At 40.3% G+C, this 24,324-nt stretch overlaps 7 protein-coding genes and 1 long non-coding RNA gene across 36 annotated transcripts in view; 2 read left to right on the forward strand and 6 right to left on the reverse strand.

The window, feature by feature from the left end:
• Positions 1-462, forward strand: part of LOC111430697 — a 1,333-nt gene extending 871 nt beyond the window's left edge. Inside the window, exon 2 of the long non-coding RNA XR_002708377.1 lies at positions 198-462. This is a non-coding gene — a long non-coding RNA (uncharacterized LOC111430697). The remainder of the gene's footprint in view (positions 1-197) is intronic.
• LOC111430694 overlaps positions 1-2,299 on the reverse strand; it is a 3,452-nt gene extending 1,153 nt beyond the window's left edge. The window contains exons 1-5 of one of the 26 annotated variants that reach the window (XR_002708374.1): positions 2,116-2,299; positions 1,649-2,006; positions 1,519-1,571; positions 1,014-1,074; positions 537-913 (exon numbers count right to left, since the gene is read on the reverse strand). Coding sequence is in view for 1 of the 26 variants with exons in the window: in XM_023067060.1 (XP_022922828.1) it covers positions 836-895; positions 1,519-1,571; positions 1,649-1,940 (405 nt within the window). In the remaining 25 variants the exon portion in view is untranslated. Of the gene's footprint in view, positions 1-536; positions 914-1,013; positions 2,007-2,115 lie in introns of all 26 variants that reach the window. The other 25 variants (XR_002708369.1, XR_002708373.1, XR_002708368.1 and 22 more) reach the window with 25 other exon arrangements.
• A 14-nt stretch (positions 2,300-2,313) lies between these two features.
• Positions 2,314-4,921, reverse strand: LOC111430696. 4 transcript variants are annotated; one of them, XM_023067063.1, is made up of 4 exons: positions 4,669-4,915; positions 3,896-4,014; positions 3,588-3,659; positions 2,314-2,496 (listed from the first exon to the last, which is right to left on the reverse strand). In XM_023067063.1, the coding sequence occupies exons 1-3, from the start codon at positions 4,896-4,898 to the stop codon at positions 3,637-3,639; spliced, it is 372 nt and encodes a 123-aa protein (XP_022922831.1). In that variant the 5' UTR covers positions 4,899-4,915; the 3' UTR covers positions 2,314-2,496; positions 3,588-3,636. The 4 variants fall into 4 exon arrangements, with proteins under 4 accessions (XP_022922831.1, XP_022922833.1, XP_022922832.1 ...); XM_023067064.1 differs by lacking the exon at positions 2,314-2,496 and adding an exon at positions 3,050-3,490 and having other exon boundaries at positions 4,669-4,916; XM_023067065.1 differs by lacking the exon at positions 3,588-3,659 and having other exon boundaries at positions 4,669-4,919.
• Positions 4,922-5,251: 330 nt separating this feature from the next.
• Positions 5,252-11,140, reverse strand: LOC111430687 (alpha-L-fucosidase 2-like). The gene is made up of 10 exons (XM_023067053.1): positions 10,869-11,140; positions 10,641-10,786; positions 8,653-9,506; positions 7,352-7,484; positions 7,079-7,237; positions 6,784-7,008; positions 6,613-6,714; positions 6,374-6,509; positions 5,697-5,892; positions 5,252-5,616 (listed from the first exon to the last, which is right to left on the reverse strand). The coding sequence occupies exons 1-10, from the start codon at positions 11,074-11,076 to the stop codon at positions 5,283-5,285; spliced, it is 2,493 nt and encodes an 830-aa protein (XP_022922821.1). The 5' UTR covers positions 11,077-11,140; the 3' UTR covers positions 5,252-5,282.
• Positions 11,141-12,623: 1,483 nt separating this feature from the next.
• Positions 12,624-14,460, reverse strand: LOC111430688. Its single transcript, XM_023067054.1, has one exon. It carries the CDS (start codon positions 14,436-14,438, stop codon positions 12,750-12,752), a length of 1,689 nt encoding a protein of 562 aa, XP_022922822.1. The 5' UTR covers positions 14,439-14,460; the 3' UTR covers positions 12,624-12,749.
• Positions 14,461-14,666: 206 nt separating this feature from the next.
• LOC111430689 (methylthioribose kinase) lies at positions 14,667-18,037 on the reverse strand. The gene is made up of 6 exons (XM_023067055.1): positions 17,546-18,037; positions 16,450-16,759; positions 16,178-16,352; positions 15,544-15,745; positions 15,212-15,426; positions 14,667-15,117 (listed from the first exon to the last, which is right to left on the reverse strand). The coding sequence occupies exons 1-6, from the start codon at positions 17,729-17,731 to the stop codon at positions 14,949-14,951; spliced, it is 1,257 nt and encodes a 418-aa protein (XP_022922823.1). The 5' UTR covers positions 17,732-18,037; the 3' UTR covers positions 14,667-14,948.
• A 2,335-nt stretch (positions 18,038-20,372) lies between these two features.
• On the forward strand, positions 20,373-21,986 carry LOC111430692 (cinnamyl alcohol dehydrogenase 1-like). The gene is made up of 5 exons (XM_023067057.1): positions 20,373-20,507; positions 20,590-20,703; positions 20,784-21,011; positions 21,094-21,533; positions 21,622-21,986. The coding sequence occupies exons 1-5, from the start codon at positions 20,419-20,421 to the stop codon at positions 21,822-21,824; spliced, it is 1,074 nt and encodes a 357-aa protein (XP_022922825.1). The 5' UTR covers positions 20,373-20,418; the 3' UTR covers positions 21,825-21,986.
• A 1,094-nt stretch (positions 21,987-23,080) lies between these two features.
• LOC111430691 (transcription factor MYB44-like) lies at positions 23,081-24,225 on the reverse strand. Its single transcript, XM_023067056.1, has one exon. It carries the CDS (start codon positions 24,069-24,071, stop codon positions 23,379-23,381), a length of 693 nt encoding a protein of 230 aa, XP_022922824.1. The 5' UTR covers positions 24,072-24,225; the 3' UTR covers positions 23,081-23,378.
• Between the last annotated feature and the right edge of the window lie 99 nt (positions 24,226-24,324).

Here is a 24,324-nt window from a genome sequence, read left to right on the forward strand (position 1 = left end):
AAAAAAAAAAAAAAAAAAAAAAAAAGGTTGTGAGAAGAAGCATCACACAAAGCAGATAATAGTGGTTTAAGCATCTTTATTAGATATAGATGGCTTTGCATGTTGACCTAATTGTACATGATTAGGATAATGATGACTAAGTTTTATTATACCCTTTTCATAAGCATTCATTCAGCCTAATCACATGCCTTCTACAGGGGAAATCCACTGAAGGGCCACCTTTGTATGCATTGCTAATAAGTTCTTTCTTTCCATTATACTCCCATGGAAAGGGATGGTACCCCCACAAAGAAAAGATGGGTCTTTTGGCTAGTGAAGGGTAATGTTTCTAAATAATATTTGATTGGTACTTCTGTATTTATTTCTTGAGGGGGCGGTGGAAGGATAAGAAAGGGAAGGTACTTATTTCTTCCACTTTTATTTATGCAATATGGATAACCCTGAATTGGTTAGTTTGTCTTCTATGTTGAGGTTTGCTTGTTTTTTCTTATTACAAGTTAGCTATTGAATTTGGGCAGGAAATTGGAAGTACTTACTCATGTGATCTTGTCTGCAAAACTTTAGGCTAGGCTAAGACAGGATCTTTCTCTTCCTGTCTCCTGGTGAGGAGAAAGGGGAAGAGGACATTTGGATCTTTACCCTTCATGAACTTAACTAATGTTGTCTAATTCTGTTCGATTTGCTCGTTGCTTTATTTCGTGTCTTAAGAGTGAATTGACTAGAACTTGTGTGAGTTGTTTTCTCTGGATGACAGCATTGCTCATGACAAAAAAGTGAAATATAGTATAGATATTCTTAAGCAAATGTAAATAGTGGGAGAATAGATTATGAATACCTTTACATGTAAAAGTGAATGTGAAATAAAAGGCAATGTAGGGAGACTTGCCTCAGAAGACTGTCAAAAAGAAAAAACCTGTCAAGAAACGTTACAAGTAGAAGGTAAGAATCCATTCAACCAAAATTCAGTAAGGAATTTGTGGCAAAGAGTAATAATATTAATGGATAAACTTGACCTCAAAAGGTTGAATCATGAGGCATCAACTAAGGCATTTTAAAGAAAGCTTGACAACCACTCTGATCAAAGAACACAGAATTGCATTATCTCGACAGTGCGATTAAATATGATGGAAAATGTGAGTTACTGTTTGATGACACTATAGTAGAAGCTAAGCTTGAAATAAAGGGTTCGTAAATCATGGGGATGATGATCATGCAAGCAGTGAAGGAAAGTCAAGTGGATTCTCTCATACTTTTTAAGTGCACTTACTTTCTAACTGGGGTTCAGAACAGTCCTCTTCTGTATATTAGATATACAGTCGTGAGAGAGAGAGAATTTTACAATTTGTGATTGAAAAATCTCTCCATTCTTCCTGCCACTGACTTAACCCTTCCACTATGAACATCAATTAGCCCAAAAAAAAAATCAGCTTTTTACGTTGTAGCTAGAAGCTCAGTTACTTCTAAGGTAAAGGAATTGTAGCTAAGAGGAAATAATCAAAAAATTGTTTGAAGAAAAACCTGAATCCTTAAGGAGGAATCTTCAAACTCAGCCCGTTTTCCAAGACTTGTTGCTGCAAATGAACATTAAAACCTTAGATGGGGCCATAGATCGAGACTGGAGAGACCATTTCTGTCCTTACTCTGTTACCATTTCCAATCAAGTTCCTTATGGAGGGTGGGGGGAAGAATAGTGATGGGGTTTGAAGGTCCCCATTGTTGAATAGCAGGTAGTATTTTGGGTTTCCTGACAAGTTTTTATCAAAGGAAGCAGGAGGGGGCCAGTCCAGATTGTAGGAAACAACACCACCAGCTAAGCTTAGGTTATGGGCCGTAGAAATCAATAAAGATCTCCAAGTGCACCTGCAAGCAGCCATACATGAATTTACATTACATTGTGGACCAAATAAAACCATAAACCATAAACCTGGCTTTATAAACATGATATGTTAGTGTCAATCAAAATCGGCTTCGGCAATCCCATGTGCCTGTTGCTATTGCGCTCCCACCTACAACAAGGATTTCAAATATGAGCAGAGCTACAACAGCCACTCAAAACACCAATCACATTTTAAAACCCTTGAAAGCTGAATACAGACAAGCATTTAGAAACCATACATGATTCTACTTCGTGTCGATTATTGGATATGTGATTTGAACTGTTCCCTTCAAACGGCGACACGCTCGACTCTAATTGGTGCTTCAAAAGTTCCATATCCCATGAACAAATATAATTCACTTACAATTGAATATATGAAAAATGAAACCTTTAGTGTGTAAAAACACACATAACCTTATGAAAAAGGCATACATCTTCCAAAAGTATTTGATAATTTATGGGAATCAATAGGATGAATTCCCTGAACAGCTAGAAATATTTTGTTATTACATCCACATACCAAATAAAGTTACCAGAAACTCTCTCTCTCTCTCTCTACCCAACTTCACCCCACATAGAATTGCTCACATGTGTGCTTCTACTGGAGATCACTCAAGTACCTGCAATGTAAAACAAAATGGAAAAGCATATAAGAACTTGATAACACACGAACACCTTAACTTTTATTTGAATTCTTTATTAAACTACGCCAGGTTTAATGATAAAATGCTTCATGGCTCTGAAAGTGTACATCACAAACATATCACCCGTAGAAAATATCCTGCGCTACATTGTATCACATATAGACTACCACTGCCAGAAATTAAAAAATGATTAGCACAAATCAGACAAAGAACCAAACTTCTCTAATCCAGGAAAACCTAGAGGAGAAGAAAGGGAATCCTAGGCACATACCAAGAAAATATTAAATATAATAATAAAACAGAGGGTACAAAGGATCAACCTTCGTGGTATAATCACGCCCTAACAAATGAATAAGATTTGTGTAAGATTTAGACTATGAACACAGAGCTTGTTAGGAATTACGATTCTCCACGATAGTATGATATTGTCCACTTTGAGCATAAGCTCTCATGGCTTTGCTTTGGGATTCCCCAAAAGACCTCATACCAATGGAGATAGTATTGGAGCTCTCGATAATCCTCAACAGAGCTTGTATTAGTTTCAGTTCAGCTTATGGACCCAGTAACAAACATAGTGTGCAAGCAGGCTATCAACCTCCTGAACCCATGGGTACTTTTATGTGCAGCTTATCAGTACAGAACAGGTTTTCTAGCGAAGAAACGAGAAAGGTCAGCTCAAAAGCTTTATGCATATGACTGAGATGAAGTATCATCCATCATGGCAGATGCTTTGAACATCATCCTTGATAGTAATCTTGAAAGATGTACGTACACCCGCATCAACCTCAAACACATTCTTCTGAGAGAATTTAAGTGAGCGAGTTCCCTGACTCAATAATTCTTCACTTTTTCCATTGATGGAAGTGAATAAATTGACAACTAAAAGAAGTTAATTCACTAAACAGGATCAAACATCTTCTTCTTGCCCCCACCTCAACAACATAAATTCTCCAGCGCCACTTCAGATATCTTTTTTTCTTATGAACTTTAGAAAAGAACACAAAAAAATACTACTACAAAGTGGAAATTAAGGGGAACTGAATAAAAATGTCAGAAAAGGGACCTACAACTGTTGTGACGATCTCCGGCTTGCCAATAATAGAATGTCCTCGTGCATCACCCATCTTTTCCATTCCTTCCTATCATCCCAATCCAATTTCTTCTTACCAAATCACATTTTAATGGTATAAGTAATGCCACATCATATGATCCAAACACAAATTCACTGACAAGTTATGACATCGTGATGATTATAGCGATGGTCGCACTAAATAATGACTTTACGAAGAAACGATTCCAATATGTTTTTCATGTTTCCTATAAACAAAACTCACAGAAGGATACTAGCGATCCTGACAAGTACGGCAGAAGGTACCATGAGAAAGCTCGCAAAAAGCCCGCGCGCTAACACAGAGGTGTGATGTCAGGCAGGTAGCACCCATGATGCTGTGCATGGGCAGAAGAGACTGTGTGCATCCCAGTTCTCCCAAATTCCTGGAAACGACAATTTGAAACAAAAACGAGTAAACTGTGGCACCAGCTCACGAAAGAAATCGAGAAATTTGCAATCAAGCACCTCAGAAAAGAGCCTTCCAATCAAAGATGATCAAGAGAGAGACAAGATCATAAGTAATAATGTGATGAATTTTTCAAAAATCAGATGGAATAGGGAAGACTCTGGAAATATTGGTGGGGTTCCTGTTCGTGTGATTAACCTTTGAGCTCAGCAGAGTTGAGAAGGCCTTAATTAAGATAATAAGAAACTTGATAGGCTGTTTCCTGCGGTGATAATTCTGAAAAATGGTCGAGTCTAGTGTTGCGTCGGAATGTAAAGGATAATTGCTAACAAGCTTTATGCAACTCTTTTACAACGCAATCACAAATAACTTCACAGATAACAAAAACTTCAAAATGCATTAAAATTAATCTGAAATTAAGATAAAAACATAAACAACAGAAATTCAACCTCCAAATGATTCTAAATTTACAAAAGCCGAAATCAATAGTAAACAGAGATCAACACGGCAAAAAGAACGAACATCGAGCATCAAATAAATCACAATTCAACGGCATTTATTCCTCAGTAATTCGTTCGTCGATTCGTTTCGCAAGGAAACCAAGCCGCGAGTCTAGAAACTTGTGTAGTACCTGGAAGTCGAAAATGAAAGGCGAGGTCGAGCGGTGAGAGGTGGCAGGCGAAGCCGAGGAAGAGAAGGAGACGATCGGAGAGAAGAAGACCTAACAGAGGAAATGAGCGCGCGAGATAGAGATCCAGAAGAGCGCCAAGCCATTTCTTCTTTAATGAAAATTGAGAAAGATGCGACGAAGGCGGAGTGTAGCAGTGCGAGGGTTTTAAGTACTATGAAGCTAGTCAACATGTAGCCTGGAGGTTAGGTTATGCACTCGCTATTTAAAACGTATATCGTAGATTGTTTAACATGGACACAAGAGCGTTCAATGTTTGAGAAAACCTAGATGAATGGATGTTTGGGATGTCCTGATGAGGATCGACACATAGGTCAGTCCCCGACGAATGTGTTCGAGCAAATCAAGATGGTTGAGCTGTCCCAAGACATGGGATGACATGAGGATGCATGGGTCATGTTGGGAACCGAGATGACGTTGAGATCCAACGTTGTTATGTTGCAGATGGTTGAACATGCATGTGCAGGCAGTGTTTGTGGCCGAACAAACTTAGAAATTATATTTAAGGATTTGGAAACCTTTCATGTTACAGAAAGAATCATCAAAGAACATGTGCTTCAAGGATTTGGAAACCCATTGCTGTTTGGTAGAAGAGAGCATGTTCCAACACATTTCAACAGCTTATTGAAAGTGTAGAGTTTACCAGATGTTAAATTTGCTGCTACTTTACTCCCTCTGTAGTGTAATGTTGTAACCGAAATTTGTTCCGACGACCAAACACCGACCTCGTCGAGATCGCCTCCCTTCCAGCAGATGTTTACCGTCAAGCCACCCCGCGCCTTCAAGCCTTTAACGCAACCGTCGGACCAGACATCACCGGGAAGAGCAGGAAGCAAGTACAGGTCCTTGACAGTGCTCTGGACCAGCATTTCAGCAATGGCAGCTGAGAATCTGGATAGCCCAACAGAAGGAGCAGGCAATGATCAGGTAAACTATGTAGCTAGAAAGGATAGTGTTTCATTTGAGCTTACCCAAAGTTGGCATCTATTTGGAAAGGGGGATGAGCAGTGAACAAATTGCTGTACAGGCCACCTTCATAATCACTTTCATGCTCTGGATCCACGAGCTCGAACAAATGCTTCACCATTCGGTATGCGTGCTCACCGTTCCAAAGACGAGCCCATAGCGCGATCTTCCACACAGTCGACCATCCTGGACCTTCCTCTCCTGTTTCACATGAACCACAGTTGTTTTGTGCAGTGATCAAGCTAATAGATATTGTCTTTTTTTAGCTTTCCATTTCAGACTTTCCCTCAAGGTTTTTAAAACGCGTTTGCTAGGGAGAGGTTTCCACATCCTTATAAAGAATGCTTCGTTCTACTCCCAACCGATGTGGGATCTCATAATCCACTCTCCTTCGAGCCCCAACGTCCTCACTGGCACACCGCTTGGTGTTTGGCTCTAATACCATTTGCAACAACCCAAGCCCACCACTAGCAGATATTGTCCCTTTGGGCTTTCCCTCCCGAGCTTCTCAAGGTTTTAAAACGCGTCCGCTAGGGAGAGGTTTCTTCACCCTTATAAAGAATGCTTCGTTTCCTTCTCTAACCGATGTGGGATCTCACTTCATTGGCACGAGATAATCTAGAGCACCCTATGTCTATAAAGCCTAAAGTAGAAGAAAAGAATTTGGTTGACAAATAGAAACCTCTCTTATGAAGAGTATTATTTGCAGCTTCCGAAATGTTGGGAGTTCTCTCAACAGATATGGTGTGTCCTGGATACAGCCCAAACAGGTGTGATACATGTCGATGATGCACTTCTTGGTCCTCAAAATCAATAGCCTAACCAAGAAACGTCGTCAAGTTAGTCGGGTTAGTCGAGTTAGGGCGGTGTAGATAGTTAGTTCTTCAATGTTCTTGGTTAAGAGACGAGATACTTACATACCCATTCCATAAGAGAACCATCTCTAGCTATCTTATAAGGCAATAGCCTAGCTTCAGCCTTCCGAACCTTGTCAATAATAGCATCCTTGCTTCTTCCTAGAATCTGTAAAGAAAAACATAAACAAATCCGTGCAGTACATGAAGTAAAAAAAGGTTTCAGTTCAAGCTTCACCTCTGCAGCAGCTATGATGGCTGAGAAAACCTCCTTTATGATAGCAATATCCATTGTTGTTGAGTAGCTCACACTAGCAGGCTTACCATCAGGAGCTATAAACATGTGCTCTGGGGATGTCGATGGGTTTGTTTCTAGATATCCATTCTTGCCATCTATTAGCCAATCCAGCAGAAACGATGTGCATCCTTCCATCAAAGGGTATGCCTTGTTTCTTAAGAAATTCTGCACCAAAAGTTCCATTTAGAGGTGACAGCTTATGAATTTGCAGTACAAAGGACAAGCAAGAACTTACCTTGTCCATTGTGTATGTGTAATGCTCCCACAGATGGGTACAGAGCCAAGCTCCACCCATTGGCCATAGAGCCCAAACGGCCTGCCCTTGATCCGGAGAGCTTTTTGCCCAGATGTCTGACACTTGATGAGCTACCCAACCATTTGCTTCATAGTTCACCTATAATGTTCAAGAACAGGTGAGGTCAATGAAACAGACAAGGTTGAGAATGTTTCTTCCCTATGATGGAAATCTTGTGATGGCTTGGATGCTATCAGAGGTAAAGATGCTTACTTTTGCTGTCTTGCGTCCATTGACAGACAAGAAGGATGTGAAATCAAACAATGGTTCCTGGCACTCCTTGAGGTTGCATGGAAGGGAGGGCCAATAGTTCATTTGGAGATTGATGTTCAAGTGTGGAGCACCACTGGTAGAAAAGAAAAGGGGAACCAGATAAGCATAGTCTACTGCTAATAGATATTGTTGGCTTCGACCCGTTATGTATGGTCGTTAGCCTCACGGTTTTAGAACGCGTCTACTAGGGAGAGGTTCTCACATCCTTATAAGGAATGCTTCGTTTCTCTCCTCAACTGATGTGGGATCTCACAATCCACCCCTTTGGGGACCCAGCGTCCTTGTTGGCCTACTGCGCGGTGTCTGGCTCTGATACCATTTGTAACAACCTAAGCCCACCGTTAGCAGATATTGTTCTCTTTGGACTTTCCCTTCCGGGCTTCCTCTCAAGATTTTAAAATGTGTCCACGAGAGAGGATTCCACACCCTTATAAGGAATGTTTCGTTCCCCTCTCCAACTGATGTGGGATCTCACAAACCACCCCTTAAGGGCTCAGCGTCCTTGTTGGCACACCGTTTGGTGTCTAGCTCTATAACCATTTGTAACGACCTAAGCCCATCGTCAGCAGATATTATTCTCTTTGGACTTTCCCTTCTGAGCTTCCCCTCAAGATTTTAAAATGTGTCCACTAGAGAGGATTCCACACCCTTATAAGGAATGTTTCATTCCCCTCTCCAACCGATGTGGGATCTCACAAACCATCCCTTAAGAGCCCAGCGTCCTCACTGGCACACCGCTTGGTGTCTAACTCTGATACCATTTGTAACAACCTAAGCCCACCTCTAACAGATATTGTCCTCTTTGAGCTTTCCCTTCTAGGCTTCCCCTTAAAGTTTTAAAACTCGTCCACTAGAGAGAGGTTTCCACATCCTTATAAGGAATGTTTCGTTCCCCTCTCCAACGACATGGGATCTCACAATCCACCCCCTTGGAGGCCCAACATCCTCGTTAGCACATCACTCAGTGTCTGACTCTAATACCATTTCTAACAACCTAAGTCCACCACTAGCAGATATTATCCTCTTTGAGCTTTCCCTTCCAGGCTTCCCTCAAGGTTTTAAAACGCATCCCCTAGAAAGAGGTTTCCACACCCTTTTAAGGAATACTTCGTTCCCCTCTCCAACCGACGTGACATCTCACAATACCAAACCAAAGGGTCGAGAGAAAGGTAGGTCGAGTGAGAGAGAGAGATAAAGTCATGGTTCACTATTGAAAAACAAACACAAAACCAAAAACTTACTCCCATGCTGGTGCGATGTTCTTGTTCCATATACCTTGAAGATTTGCCACCTGAGTTCCAGGCCTTGAACAAGAAATGAGTAGATACCGACTATATTGGAATAGCAGCTCAACCAAAGCTGGATCCTCATCACTCCCAAAAGACTTCACTCTCTCAGCAGTAGAAGCTACTCTAACTCCCTTCCTTCCAGAAGATCCATTCTTAGAGCCCTTTGAAAGCTGCAATGAAACACGATGAAAAAGACTCTGATAGTCATTCAAATGGCGTCCATAAAGATCCAAATAAGACATGTTTTTAATCTTCATCATTGCAGCAAGTGACTCTGAAGAAGGATCCTTCCCAGACAATGAAGGCTCTGTAAATGGCCCTTTAAATGAAGATGAAGCCACCAGACGCAACACAGCCCAATCTGAGCCATTAACCTTTAGCTTCTTTTCATCTAAATCGTGTACTACACCACTTCCATTATTAACCTGTAAGCTAAGAACAGCAGAGTATTGAATGCCCTTGGGATTGTCATCTAAATCCATTTTTGGTGGGATTCTCAGGCCTGGACAGCTTCCCTGCAGTATGATTAGACTTTGGCCATCTACTACATGCGAGGTGTGATGTAACTTGCTATCCATGGACACTGAAAATGACAAGGATCCTGGTTTGGTAGCAGAGATCTTGGTTACAATTACTTGATCAGGATTAGAAGCAAAATGTTCCCTTGTAAATTCTATGTCATCCACTGAGTATTTCACTCTTGCTGTGGCTGTATTCAAGTCTAATTCTCGATGATATGTCTCTGGAGTATATGATTGATGGGATGCATCAAACTCAAGTTTGATGTCACCCAGAAGTTGATAAACCTGCATGATCAAAGGAACGAAATATTACGAAATATTCTTTATAAAGGTGTGGAAACTTCTTCCTAGTATACGTGTTATAAAAACCTTGAGGCGAAGCCTGAATGGGAAAACCCAAAAAGGACAATATTTGCTAGCGGTGGGCTTGAGTCGTTACAAATGGTATCAGAGCTAGACACCGGGCGGTGTGCCAGCGAGGACAATGAGCCCCTAAGGGGTGGTCACCAGGCGGTGTGCCAGCAAGGATGATGAGTCTCGAATGGGGGGTGGACACCGGATAATGTGCCAGCGAGGATGATGAGCTCCGAAGGTGGGTGGACATCGGGCGGTGTGTTAGCGAAGACGCTGGACCCCGAGGTGATGGATTGTGAGATCCCACATCGATTGGAGAGGGAACGAGTGTCAGCGAGGATGCTAAACCTCGAAGGGAGGTGGATTGTCAGATCTCAAATTGGTTGGAGAGGGGAATGAAACATTTTTCTAAGAGTGTGGAAACCTCTCCCTAACGTATGAATTTTAAAGCCTTGAGGGGATGCCGAGAAGGGAAAACCCAAAGAGGACAATATTTGCTGGGCTTGGACTATTACAATGGTATTAGCACTAAACACCAGATGATGTGCCAGCGAAGAGGCTGAGCTCCGAAGGGGAGTGGACTGCAGTGTGCCAGCAAGGACACTGGGCCTCGAAGGGGTGGACACGAGGCGGTGTGCCAGCAAGGATGCTGGGCCCCGAGGGGGTGGACACAAGGCAATGTGCCAGAAAGGATATTTGGCCCTGAAGCAGGTGGATTGGGGCATCTCACGTCAATTGAAGAATGGAATAAGTGCTAGCAAGGACATTGGCCCGGAAGGGGGATGGATTGTGAGATCTCATATCAGTTAGAGAGGGAAACAAAACATTCTTTACAAGAGCTCGGAAATCTCTCCTTCTAGACGCATTAAGCTTTGAGGGAAAGCTCAAAGAAGACAATATCTGATAGCGGTGGGAAGAGACGAGCATACTAGAGACCGGAAACAAAAAGATAGCAAAGAACAACAAAGAATATTCATTAAGAACCGCTTCAGGGAGGGAGTAAATTCATTAAAGGATCACAATGTGCACTAAGAAATCTTATTAAAAGGGGTTGAGAAGCATTACATCAGACAAATTTCCCGACAGCTTGACGGCGGCTTCAGTAGCTTCAGCATATTTTCCATCATCAACAAGCTTTCTAACCTCTTTCAGAGCCACAGGAGCATCTGGATTGGTATAATCCGCAGGAGTTCCGGTCCAAAGTGTATCCTCTGCATCAATTTCCATCACATAAGTCAAACTCAAACTCTACATTCACTTACTAAAATTCAATACATCACAAAGGGACCAAACCATTGAGCTGAAGAATCTCAGTGTCCACACCGCCCCAAACCATCGCTCCAAGCCGCCCATTCCCAAGAGGAATGGCATCAGTCCAGTGCTTGGCGGAGCCATTAAACGTAAGCTTCAAAGGGTCGGAGCTCTCCGCCATGGCAAAGGCGAAACAAAGATGAACCAGAAGCACAGCAAGAAGATGGGTCTTCATCGTTCGAAGCAACATGAAGAATCGAAGTGGAAAACGGCAGAATGAGAGGGAAACAAGAACTGAAGACAAGGTAGTTGAATGTTTTTCTTATCTCTATGGTTTTTTTTTTTTTTTTAATATATTATTTAAATAATTTTGAGCTGATTTTTAAAAACATATAGTTAATAAATAATTTAAATTGATTTGACGAAGGAAGTACGAGTTAAAATAACGAAGATTAAATGCGTATAACTTTTTGACGTGAATATAATTGAATAATAATTGCCTAAGTTTTTAGGTATATGTAGCACATTAATTTTCATTACATTAATTTTCATTACCTAACCGAATATATTTCAACCATATAGCTACATAAAAAAATAATAAAATAAAATAAAGTTACTTCATTTAATGTAGCGTATTTATTAAAATCTTTAATTTTTAATATACTTCAAGAATATATGGATGAGGGAATGTGTGATCAGGGAGTTCTCGTTAAAATTTACACGTCATTATTATTATTATTTAACGTACAATAAACCACATATACACATTATTTTATATTTTTTTACCTTTTAGTAAATATATATATATATATTATCAAATTTTTCAAATTAAGGAAGTCAATTATTTCACTAATATCTCGAACAATTATTTAATTTATCTCTGGTGGAAGAAAATTAATGTAATTATTAATTACGGTGCATTGGTAATTGTATGTGTAATGGTAAATAATCATAGTCTAGAAATACTAATGAGTGCGACACGTTTTAAAATCTATATTTATTAATAAAAAAAATTAATTTTTTTTATAAATTATGATTATATTATAAATAATAATTTACTAGCATCATTAAATTGAAGGTTGCTATTATTAAAGTTGGATAATTGAGTAATAGTTTTGGTAAACCTACTGACATGCCTATGGTTTTCTCTTTCGATTTAGGGTTGTTATTCATTTAATGTGGTATCGTAACGTATTGTAACGGGAAGTATTTTTGTTGACGAGTGAATTTGATTGAGAAGGTGTCGGTCGAGATGGGCATGTCGACTAGCACAAGAGTTAACTATGTTCTTGCACGGTAAGATCTCGCATTAGTGTGATAATATACTATAAAGTAGTGATACCATGTGGTTCGAGGGTGACCTTCTGATCTTTAAGAAATGAAAGCAAAGGCCTCTCCGAGCATAAGTTTACAGAGGATCTTGGAGGGACGCCCAATTAGGTCGTCGCTCTTGCCTTTTAGAGATAGGAGTGCTACAAAAAAAGGCGCTAGAGGTCTCTATGCTCAACACTCTCTAACATCTAGGTTACTACAGATGAATCTTTCATTTATATGCTTGGACGTGGTATGTTCAACTTTCCAAAATTACGAAAAAGGAAACTACAACCTTATAGCTCGACAGTGGTTGACTTGTGGTGTTCCCTTCCACATTAGGTAACGTTTTGTAATTCTCGTCTCGAATTGAAATGAGCACAAAAGACTTTTTTACCCTTTTGGATTCGTTTAGGGTTTATGGGCATGTGGGCTTGGGCTCCGAGCCCTGTTCCTGAGGCTACCCATTTAAAGAAAAACGGTCGCATATGAAAATTATCAAGCGATATATTCGATCAGATCACGAACATAAGAGTGAAACCCTAGGCCATGAGTATATGATTTAAAGCTACATGGAATGATGATAATAATTACAAGATTAGGGTTTTTGTTTCATTTGGTGGGAATTAAAGGCAAGTCAACCTCATCACACCACTCCACACACCTGGTTTCATGATATGGAATTCTCATCTCATTTGGGCAATAACTTAGCCAAATTTGGCCTCCAATTCGCCATTTTAGCACACTCCCTTCCGTCTCTTTGCTCAGCCGCCATCCCACCTCCTCCCCGTACTCGTCGCCGGCGAAAACCACTCCTCCGGTCTTCGTGAAAGCCCGATTCGTTCCACTGTACCGATTCTGAAAGGTCTCCCCGCCGTCGCCGTTCTCGTTTCCACTCGGATTCTTTTTCGTCGACACCTCATTCCCCGTCGTGTTGTCGCACAGCACCGCCTCGAACACCGCCGCGTTCCCTTCCGCCTCCTGGTCCCACCGCCAGTTTTTCATCGTCGTCCTCGTCGACGTCCTCGCCGTCGCCTTCACCGTTGACATTTTCGTTTTTCCAAATCTGCCCTTCAGAATCTTCTGCACTTTTACCTCCCGTTCGGCGTTCTCCGTCGACCGCCCTAAACTCACCGCCCCGACATAATTCGCCCCGACTTCCGGCCCAACCCATACCCGAACTCGAGAGACGAAATGCCTCTCCTCTGCGTACTCCACGTCATCGACGCTCCCCAGGGCTAATCTCGCCACGTGGAGCCTAATGTTGTCGACACGTGTACCCACGTGGACATAGCCGTCGTGGTACCGGACGGAATATTCAAACTGAACGACGGCCTCGAGCTGTTGGTGGGCCAGAGCGTATCTCAACGCTGACTCTTTCGCTTCAATCAAGGGAAACTGGTATTTCCGGCTTCCACCGGCGCGGGTGACCTTCATCCCCATAACCGGCGCGTGGCCTTTCAGAATCCACAAGCCGTGCGCCTCCGTCGCGTAGGTGAAACCCAGACTTCGTTGCGGCGGCGCGTGGGTTAGCGTCTGTAACCCAACGCCAACTTCTCTGAGAATCAACCATTTCGCTATCACGTAACCGAGCGTGCGAGTGAAACAGAGCTCAGCATCGACGCCGATGGTGACTAGAAACGTTCGCAATACCGGCGCGTGGTTCGACGACATAGTTTCAAGGTGTGGGGAAAGCAAGTAGTCGAAGTAGAAGGAGCCGATTTCAGCAGGAGCATCGCAAGCACAGACCCAAAAGAGTCGGATGAGGAAAATAAGGTTGAAGAAGCCGGAGAAAGATTCCGGCGAGTGAGAGTCCATAATCCAGGAAACCGGGTCGGGTTTCAGTTTCTGTAGACGAGAGCGGGGACAGGTGCTCTTCTGCCCGGCCGGCGACCGGGAAATGATTTCTTGAAGAAGTTGAAGAACCAGAGGAAGGAACGGCTTCTCCAACGACAGAGGACACGTGTTGGAAACCCACAAGGTCTTGCTCTCGCTAAACGACCTGAACCCCTTAAGTGTGACGGCGAAGGTAAGAACCATATCGGAATCGGCGCCGGTGGAGCGCTCGGCAGTGAGGTGAATCGCCGAGTTTCCATGATTAGCGAGTTGGAAGACAGAAATGGACTGGTTCCAGTCGTCGGAGCTGGGGAGCTCAGAAATCCAAGACCAGACATCCATTGTTAGTAATTGAAAAGAAAACAGAGCATGGTTCGTGTTCTTAAAGAAGAATGGGTGATGATGGGAGAGCCAAGATAGAAGAAATGGAAGCCACGGAAATTCCGGGAAGATCTGGTGGTTCATATTGTTCGTCACTGGGATTGCGAATTTGTCACATTATGATTCATGGAAGAACTGAGAGATCATTTAAGATGACAGGTTTTGTTTCCCTGTCAGTGCGGAAGAGTGAAACATTTCTTGGGACCGAAGCTGACAACGGAAGGCCTGTCGGGTTCCACGTAAAACGACAGACATCCTGCGTGGATGTCAAATTTTGAATCATACAAATTCAGAACATTCCAAGAACATGAAAATGTAAATTTTGTCTGCAATTGATTCATTTTTTGGCTGGTATTTGGAATGCTTATTGTCCATGAATTTGCAAACAATATCTAACTTCTCTCAATAATACAAACCCAGTACTTTGAAGAACAGAACAAGTTGAAAATGCAGAGTAATGAAGAAGATGGGCATTAGTATAGTGGTAGCAACTCCGATCATATTTTATTTTAACTAAACTCGAGAAATCATGGGTCGGGAATGATCGGGAATTCCAGCAGCTTCATTTTCGGGGTCGATGAGGCATTGCATTGATTAATGGAGTTCACGAATGGCAGAAATGACCTGAGAAATGGAAGTGAAATTTCGCCTTTGCTTTAGAAGTAACTTAGCCAATTCAAGGGCTCGCCTCTCGCAGGCTGCGCGCTTGCTGGGCTCACTGATTGATTCTAAGTCTTCCACATGAGCCACTCCCACTATTCTCCTGTCATAACATAACATAACAGAGGGGTTTTGAATTGAGCAGTTTACTTATTAAGACTGCTGGATGATGATTGATTTAAGATTTGAGACTAAACCTGATCATTTTAGCTGCTCCGAAACCAAGGCTGTCGTGGAACAAGTCGGTTAAATATTTGTTCTGAACCAGCTGCTGGAGCTCGGGGTTGTCGTAAATGGCAGGGAGATAAGCCTCCCCAGGACCATCCTTGTGCAGCTCCCATAGTCCCACGAACTTCTTACGAAACAGATTCCATGTCTCTTCGATCGTCCTCAGAATCCACTCCTTGTATGCCTGAATCGCATTACATTGACAATGGTCAGTAAGAACCGGATCAATGGTAAATAGCTGTCTTATCCACTAAACTATGGATGGATAACGTTATCAGTCTCGATTGTGATTTATACTTACATTTCGATCGTTGCCTTCCACGGCATGTCCATCTTGTGAAAAGAAGGCCAAGATTAAGTTCCCCAGAAATGCTCCGATATCGAATCCCATTGGTCCATAGAATGCGAACTCTGGATCTATAACTTGTGTTGATTCTTGAGTAACCATAATGGACCCTGTGTGAAGATCTCCATGAACAAGCGCCTGGGTTCTCTCTATAAACCTGCACAGACAACCCAAGTGCCACATATCATAAATAAATCTCCCTATTAGAGTCACATTCTAGCATCACGAACATATATACAGTTTATATATGCATACAATGTAACAGCCCCACCGTTAGTTGTTAGATGTGAGCTTGGGCTGTTACAAATGCTATCAGAGTCAGACACCAGAACTCTAAGGTGAGTGGATTGTGAGATTCCACATCGGTTAGAGAGGGGAACGATACATTCCTAACAGACATGTTCTAAAATCGTGAGACCGACGGCGATACGTAACGGGCTAAAACGGATAATATCTACTAACGGTGTTACATACAAGCTCATCATATGTATTATCTGAGTCAACTTCCATACAACTCATTAAAGAAAAAAATTTTACAATTTCAAGCAGAAAGAGAGAAAAGAATCGGCAAACGAAGAGTATAACATACTTTGCTTTCAACTCAGCAATCTCGACCTTCAAATCGTTGTCGTTTCTAACAGCCTCGGCATCGTGATCAAGATACGGTGATGTCCAACGATTGTATTCAGACACTTTGTATGGGTCAGAAAACACAACTTGCTCAGTGAGCCTGCATAGCTCCACATTCCCACAGAACTCTGCAACTGCACATATGAAGTATGCAAGCTATATAACCCTGTCTCTTTTTCTTAACATGGTAACTAAAAACATCTTCATAGGCAAGCAAAAACATGGAAGTACCGGATTCTTTGTGCACGGTGGTAGAATTATAAAGGATCGACGTGCCGAAGAGAGTCTTCGCCATGTATTCCGTTACGTGATCTGCCAGCAATGGATACTCAATTCCAGCGATCAAACCTTTCCTCAGGATTATATGAGGAGGTTCCAAGTAACGCATGCCAATCAACGACATGGTACGATCGAAGTGATAAACATCAGGCACATGATTTGGGCACAAAAGTCCATGCTTTCTCAATGCCACTGCCTCAAAATATGCTCGCTCCTTTGTCATTGGCCATGATTCCCCTATGCAACGAATGTAGGGAAGAGCCTGTATGATAAAGAAAACCAGACTTCAAATGATAAAATCCCTCCCAGAACAGGGTATCTAACCGTACATGCCTACTGCGAGCAGATATTGTCCGTTTTGATCCGTTACGTATCGTCATTAGCCTCACGATTTTAAAACGCGTTTGCTAGGAAGAGGTTTCCACACCCATACGAGGAATGTTTCGTTTCCCTCTCCAACCAATGTGGGATCTCACAATCCACTCCCTTGGGGCCAGTGTCCTCGTTGGCATACCGCCCGATGTCTGATTCTGATACCATTAGTAACAGTCCAAGTCCACCCCTAGTAGATATTGTCCACCTTGACTCATTACGTATCATCAAGTTTCCACACCCTTATAAGAAATGTTTCGTTTTCCTCTCCAACCGATTTGTGAGATCACAAAGTACCTCCTCCAAGAACAGCCAAAGTTATGAAGAAGCTCCCTAACATACAAACATTTCAAAACCCACAGAAAAAAGTTCGAAACCACCTTAAAAACTAGTGTTTCTGGGTGAAACATTCATCTATAAGCACTGCTGAAAGCCTCTACAAACACTTATTCTGAAATGTATTTAGAATTTTCAAGATCAAAATTTACCCAAACTCAGTCTAGGTCTCTTCAGCAAGCTCAACTAAGCTATCAAACTCGAAGACATGAATTAATAATCATCTTTCTTCAACCCACATAAACCCTAAACCCCAAAACTTCCCCAACACAAACAAACAAGTCAAGCCATAGCAACAGAAATTCAACACATAAGCTAAAATGACAAGAAATTAGGTCACCTGCTTGATAACAAAGGATCCAGATGAACCCGAGACTATGTAAACGAAATTAAGGTTACCATCTCCGATTTCCTTAATCTGAATATCATCGAACTTATTACCCAGCTTGTCAGACAGCGAAGGAACAGTCTTAATGTACTCAATCAGGGAGCTCTCATCAAGCGGACGGAACTCAGAGAAGGCCATAAGGAACGGCAGAGAGTGACGAACTCCGACGGGCTTTTGCTTCGAGGGCTTAAGAAAGTTAGAAATGAAGGGTGAAATTTCCACTTCGTCAGCCAAAAATCTAGATCGACATCGAAATCCGTGAGGAAATGTAAAGAATCTTGTCAAATTTGAGCCAATCGGAGGAGAAGAACAATGAACCTGGATGATTTTGGGTTAATCGAACAAGGGATTGAAGAGATAATATCCGGGTCTTCCGCCTATTTTAGAAGATACCCGGATTCAGACAAACCCATAATGAAAATTTCCGTCGATTGGTTGGAACGTCTGCAATTTCTTCAACCATGATCTTTGACTCTTGAGAAATAAAGACGAAACCATATTTTTCCTCCTCCATCAAGGATGGTTCATGAATCAAAGTCACACGTGAGCTAATTTAAGGAAGAATCATAAATTTATAACCAAAGAATGCTATCTTCGCATGAGGCTTTTTGGGAAGCTCAGAGCAAACTCTTGACAACTTCGACTCAAAGTAGATAATATCATACCATTGTGGAGAGTTGTGTTCGTCTAACACGTTGAGCCTTTGATTTCAAACAACAACATATGTTATTATCAATCGAGTTAATATTCAATATAATTTACACAAAACGACATAGTACATGAAGCTACTTAGTACTATGCGATGTCCACGTTATTAATCCAAACATAACCGAACTAAGAGTCAAATTATTCTCGATTTATCTTGAATTTAAAAAATTATATAAATTATTTTCTCCCAATTTTTAGGATTTCCAGCTGTCATTATTAGGATTTGGCTGGCTATGTTTATTACGATCAATATTTAATTAGGCTTACGTGTCAATGTGATGCAATCTGATTGGGCCATTGGATTGGGCTTGCAAGTATTTTGAGCTCACTTGGTGGGCCCATAACTTTTAACATTCTAGTAAGACCAAATAAAGTTTTTTAATTAAGTCTTAAATTCATTATTCTAGATTTTTTATTTTTACTTATTTAATTAAAAAAATTAATTTCTTATACTTTTTTCAAATATTTTCCTAATTGAAACCCAATTTGGTGTTTAATTTAAAATTTAAATTTTGGAAGAGGAAAATAATAGAAACCCGAACCCCACAAGCTAAATCATCGTCTTCTTCTCTCTTCCCCCACTGATACATATCTCAAGAGTTTAATTTATGCACGTCCCGATTAAAAAAAATGGAGATTAGAGGTGGGATTTTATGTCTTTTTATATTTATGTTAACACGAGCCGTGGTGCACATGAATCATCTTCTACGGGAATTTATATCACGAAATTAAATGTTCGAGAAATTAATAATTTTTATTAACAATAATTAAGTGAAACAAAAGCAATAAATAATATATCTATGAGGGGCAAAAAGGGAAATTGAAAATTGAAAATTAGGGCAAACTCTATAAACAAATCCTACCTTCCAAATCCCCTAATAAGTAATAATCTATTTGGTTAGGTAAAAAGGGAAGAAATAAAAAGCCAATAATTTCTAAAATAAAATAAAATAAAATAAAAAATAAATAAAAATAAAGTATTCCTACATTTTAGGTGTAAATTAATTACTTATCTGAACTTTTAATTTTATTGGACAATTTTTTTTTAAATTATATGAAAAATACAAAAAACAGAGTGGAAAATTGGACGTTAAATTTTTTTTTATTTTTATTTTTTACTATAAATTTGCAATTTCATTAAATGCAGCTTTAAAATTAGATAAATATTATAATTGTCACATTAAAATTATTAAAATAAATTAATGAAAAAGAATTTTCACATAAATTATATACTAAATTAAGATATATTATTTTAATCTGTTTGTTTTTTATTTTTCCTTCTATATTTAGCATTTTACTATTTAAAAATAATTATTGAAATTTAGTCAAATTTTGATAAAACAATTACTTTTTATTAAAGTTACCCTTTTTTCTAAAATGGTAAGAATTAAAAAGGCAATGTCAGTAAAAAAGCATAGTTTCTTGGAGAGCAAGCATAAAATTAAATTTATTATATTTTATTTACAATATAATATTAAAAATAATATATTTTTTAAATTAAACTTTTCTTAATAATGTTTTATAGTTATTAATTATTTTCTTATTATTCTCAAAATTTAATCAACTTTATTATATTAAAAAAAAATTAACTAAATTTTAAATACAATTAAGGAGAGAGAGGGAGATTAATTCAAATATTAAATTAAATAAAATCAAAATTAGTGGGATTTTTTAAGTATAAAATTTATTTTTTATGGCAACAAAAAAAAAACCCTTAAAGTAATAATTTTAAAATAAAAGTATAACCTTTTTCTATTATTATTCTAAAAAATTAGAATTAAAAAGTAATAAAAATAATGTAACTCTCGCTTAGATTAATCTGCATCGTCCATTTTATCAAATGACGTAAATATGATAAGGACACGTGGCAGTGAGGTAAATATTACTGTGTATTTTATTTTTTAAAATTCTCTTAAAAAGGAAGTGGACCCCACGTGTGGGAATGCGATGTAGGTGATCAAAACCACTCGGATTTCACCAACCCTGTTAGCCACGTCACGCTCCATCGCTGTGCTGTCTTCTTCATTGAGAAGTCTCTCATTCTGTATTTAAGTGCTTCCATTCCATTCCCTTTTCACCAAGCTTCTTCTTCCTCCATTGTTCTCTCTGTTGAAGCAATGGGCAGCATTGAATCCGACAGAACCGTTACCGGTCTTGCCGCCAAAGACCCGTCCGGGATTCTGTCTCCCTACACTTATACTCTCCGGTCATCTTCTGTTCTTGCTCTGTTTTTCTTTCATCTGCGAATCATTTCTCTTACTTCTCTGGGTTTGATTTCTTTCTTGCAGAAACACCGGCCCGGATGATGTTTTCATCAAAGTGATTTGCTGTGGAATCTGTCACTCCGATCTTCACCAAATCAAGAATGAGCTCGGCATGTCCAATTACCCCATGGTTCCTGGGTAATTAAATGATTACGCCGTTTTTTTTTGTCGGTTCTCTGTTTTTGTGTACTTGGGTTTGATTTCTTTTGTCGGAACAGACATGAAGCGGTCGGAGAAGTGGTTGAGGTTGGATCGGAAGTGAGTCGATTCAGAGTTGGGGATTTGGTCGGTGTTGGGTGTATTGTTGGATCCTGTTCGAGTTGCGGTCCTTGTAATTCCGATAAGGAGCAGTACTGTAACAAGAAGATCTGGACCTATAATGATGTGTATCTCGACGGCCGACCCACTCAAGGTGGATTCTCCTCCGCCATGGTCGTGCACCAAAAGTAAATTCCCTCACTTGAAATCCTTGTTTTACAGTGGTCTTCGATTTACTAAATCACTGATTTACAACTTTGTTTTGAAAAGGTTTGTGGTGAAAATCCCTGAAGGGATGTCGCCGGAGCAGGCGGCGCCGCTGTTGTGCGCGGGAGTGACGGTGTACAGCCCACTGAGCCACTTTGGACTGAAACAGAGTGGGCTAAGAGGCGGAATTTTGGGTCTGGGCGGCGTTGGGCATATGGGCGTGCAAGTGGCGAAGGGTTTAGGCCACCATGTGACGGTGATAAGCTCGTCGGAGAAGAAGAGGAAGGAAGCTCTGGAACATCTCGGCGCAGACGAGTACTTGGTCAGCTCCGACGCAACTCAAATGGAACGAGCCGTAGGCTCGCTGGATTACATCATCGACACAGTCCCTGTTTTTCATCCGCTCGAGCCGTACCTCTCTCTGCTAAAACTCGACGGCAAATTGATCATGATGGGTGTCATTAACACCCCAATGCAATTCGTTTCGCCTCTCCTTATGCTCGGTAAATCTCTCGCCGTGAATCTAATCAAAGCGGTGCTCTGTTTGTAGCTCTGTTTTTAGCTCTGTTTTTAACTCTGTTTTCTGAACAGGGAGGAAGACGATTGCCGGGACCTTCATCGGAAGCATGACGGAGATACAAGAGGTGTTGGATTTCTTCAAAGAGAAGGAGCTGACCTCCACGATTGAAGTGATAAAGCTGGATTACATAAACAAGGCTCTGGAGAGGTTGGAGAAGAACGATGTTAGATACAGGTTCGTTGTTGATGTAGCCGGAAGTAAGTTCCCGGAGTGAAGCTGATCGGCGCCGGAGAATCAATCTCAAACATGGTAACTTGTTTGGTTTGTTCATAATAAATGATGGTGTAACAGCTAGAAGATTTTGAGCATTATGAGGACGAGAATGTCTGTTCCCCATGAACAATTATGGTTTTGAGCTCTTGCCTCTTTTAATATATTTTATTATTGTTAGCTATTATTATTTTCCATTTTCTATTATATCTAATAGATAAAAAGTATAAAATATTCTATTTATAATTTACCTACTTTTTATAATGCTCGAATAAACAAATGATTCTCACAAAAAAAAAAAAAAAAAAAAAACCTTTAAATATTTATTTCAACTGTACCCTCAAATTTTGTAAAGTTTTAAATTTTTATTAAAAAAAAACCTTAAAAATGACGAAAAGTATGTGTTTAATTGTATATTGTTTATGTGATCAAATGGATGAGAAAGACGACAAATATGAAAATTATAACTTCTAAAAAATACTAATATTAATTGTAATTTGAATAAAATTTATACGAATACATGGGAAAAAAAGGGTAATTAGTTATAAAGAAATTAATAATTTCAACCATAAAAGTCAAGATCCTTTGCATCTTAGACCTCACTCTAATCCAATCATTAAAACCAATAATGGACCAAATTAAACAAATTATTGGATATTAATTACCCATCTCTTGAAAAGAAAAGAAGTGACCCATCTCCAGTATTAACAACTAATCATGTCAACAATGACAACAAGATCAAGAAGATCAAGATAGAATCATCACTAACTACACGAAACTAGACAAATCGATTGGGGTGAGTTTTACTGACCGACCGAACCAGAAGCCTCTCGAGTATATACTTCGATAATTAATGGTATAAATACACCCCACGTGGATTTTCAACCCAACCCAAACTCTAATTTCTTTAATTTTATTTTTAAGAAAATCAATATTGGTCCATAAGTTTAATATTTTGAATATAAAATTTTCAGATCTCAACAAATGGCATAGTTAAATGTTTCATCTCACCGACTCACCCATGGGCGACGATGGAAGCACCACCGTAAGCTTTCATGTATATCTGGGCCCTGCAGGTAAAATGTGAAGTGATATCACCATAAGCTTTCAGGATTGAGGGTCCCTGCATGCAAAGTACAAGCTTAAGCTCAAGCAGTTCCTCGTCTGTCTTGGAGCTTTTACTCAAGGTCGTACCTCTCGAGGAAAGCTTAAGGTTAGTAAATGGAATGAAAAATGTTCGATATCTCTACTACATACACATCTCCATCAACAAATTTTGATTCTAATTTAGTGAATAAAATCACATTCACTGGTACAAACAAAAGTTGATTATTCAATCCTACCTCCCAATGATTGAACTGAAACGAATTCAAAATACAGATGTACAAAGAAAAAAGTGAGAAAAGGGAGGAAAATTTTCAGAGATAATGGAAAATGAAGAATCTCTAACGAAGAACTACTGGCTCCAATTTGAATAACTAAGTAACAAAAACACAAAATCAAAGTACCTTTTGATCTTCTTTCATTTGTTCGGTCCTAATTCATCTGTTCTTCTTCTTCATTCATCGATTCCTTTTTTGCCGTTTCTAACTTCTTCATATTGCGCCACATAATTTCTCACCTCTTCTTTAATCATCTTCTGCATCACACACAACAATTCCTCGCGGAAACACGTTCGTTTCCCTTTCTGTTTCTCCTCACTTTTCACCGGCGATGATGAAATACACTGCTGCTGCGTTACTGGCCACAGCTCTGATCCTGGAAGCGACAGAGTTAACTGAGTTGACGGCTCCATATCGCTACTCCGAATCGAATCGCTAGTCTCAGATCCAGACGGACTCAAACACTGATTCGATATCGAAATCGTTGATCCTTGACTTGCACAATCGGTTTTCTTCTCCGCAATCGAACAGAACTTCCGCTTCAATGTCGAATTCCAGTGATTCTTAATCGCATTGTCTGTTCGTCCATTGAGAAGCCTTGCGATCGTCGCCCACTTGTTTCCGTATTTGGCGTGGGCTTCGGTGATGACCTCGTCCTCCTCCGCAGTGAAAGCGCGACGCTCTACACCAGGACAGAGCTGATTAAACCACCGCAGACGGCACGATTTTCCTGACCGACCGTGAATCGATTGACTGATAATGGACCAGTTCCGAGCGCCTTGGCTCTGCACTAGCATTCGCAGCATCTCGTCTTCCTCGGGGCTCCATGGGCCCTTGACCCGATCGATTTTCCCCTTCCTAGACCCCATCGCGGATTCGGTTCTTCCAAATCAGAGCGGTGAAATCAACCGTTGAGTTATGAATAACGACAGAAACAGATAGATACAGAATTGTAAACGACGGTTGCGTGCGGCGGAGGAGAGCGGTGCCTCAAGCGAGGCGGTTAAGGGATTGAGGAAGAAAAGAGGAGGGGAGGGTTTATAAACCTAAGGGTTAGGGTAACTGATAGAACCGGTTAACCGACTTCGTTAACAGGAGTCATATCAACCGGCACTGCTGAGT

This window comes from Cucurbita moschata, unplaced genomic scaffold (genome assembly GCF_002738365.1).
Source record: "Cucurbita moschata cultivar Rifu unplaced genomic scaffold, Cmos_1.0 Cmo_Scf00034, whole genome shotgun sequence".
In the NCBI taxonomy this organism is placed as follows: Eukaryota; Viridiplantae; Streptophyta; class Magnoliopsida; order Cucurbitales; family Cucurbitaceae; genus Cucurbita; species Cucurbita moschata.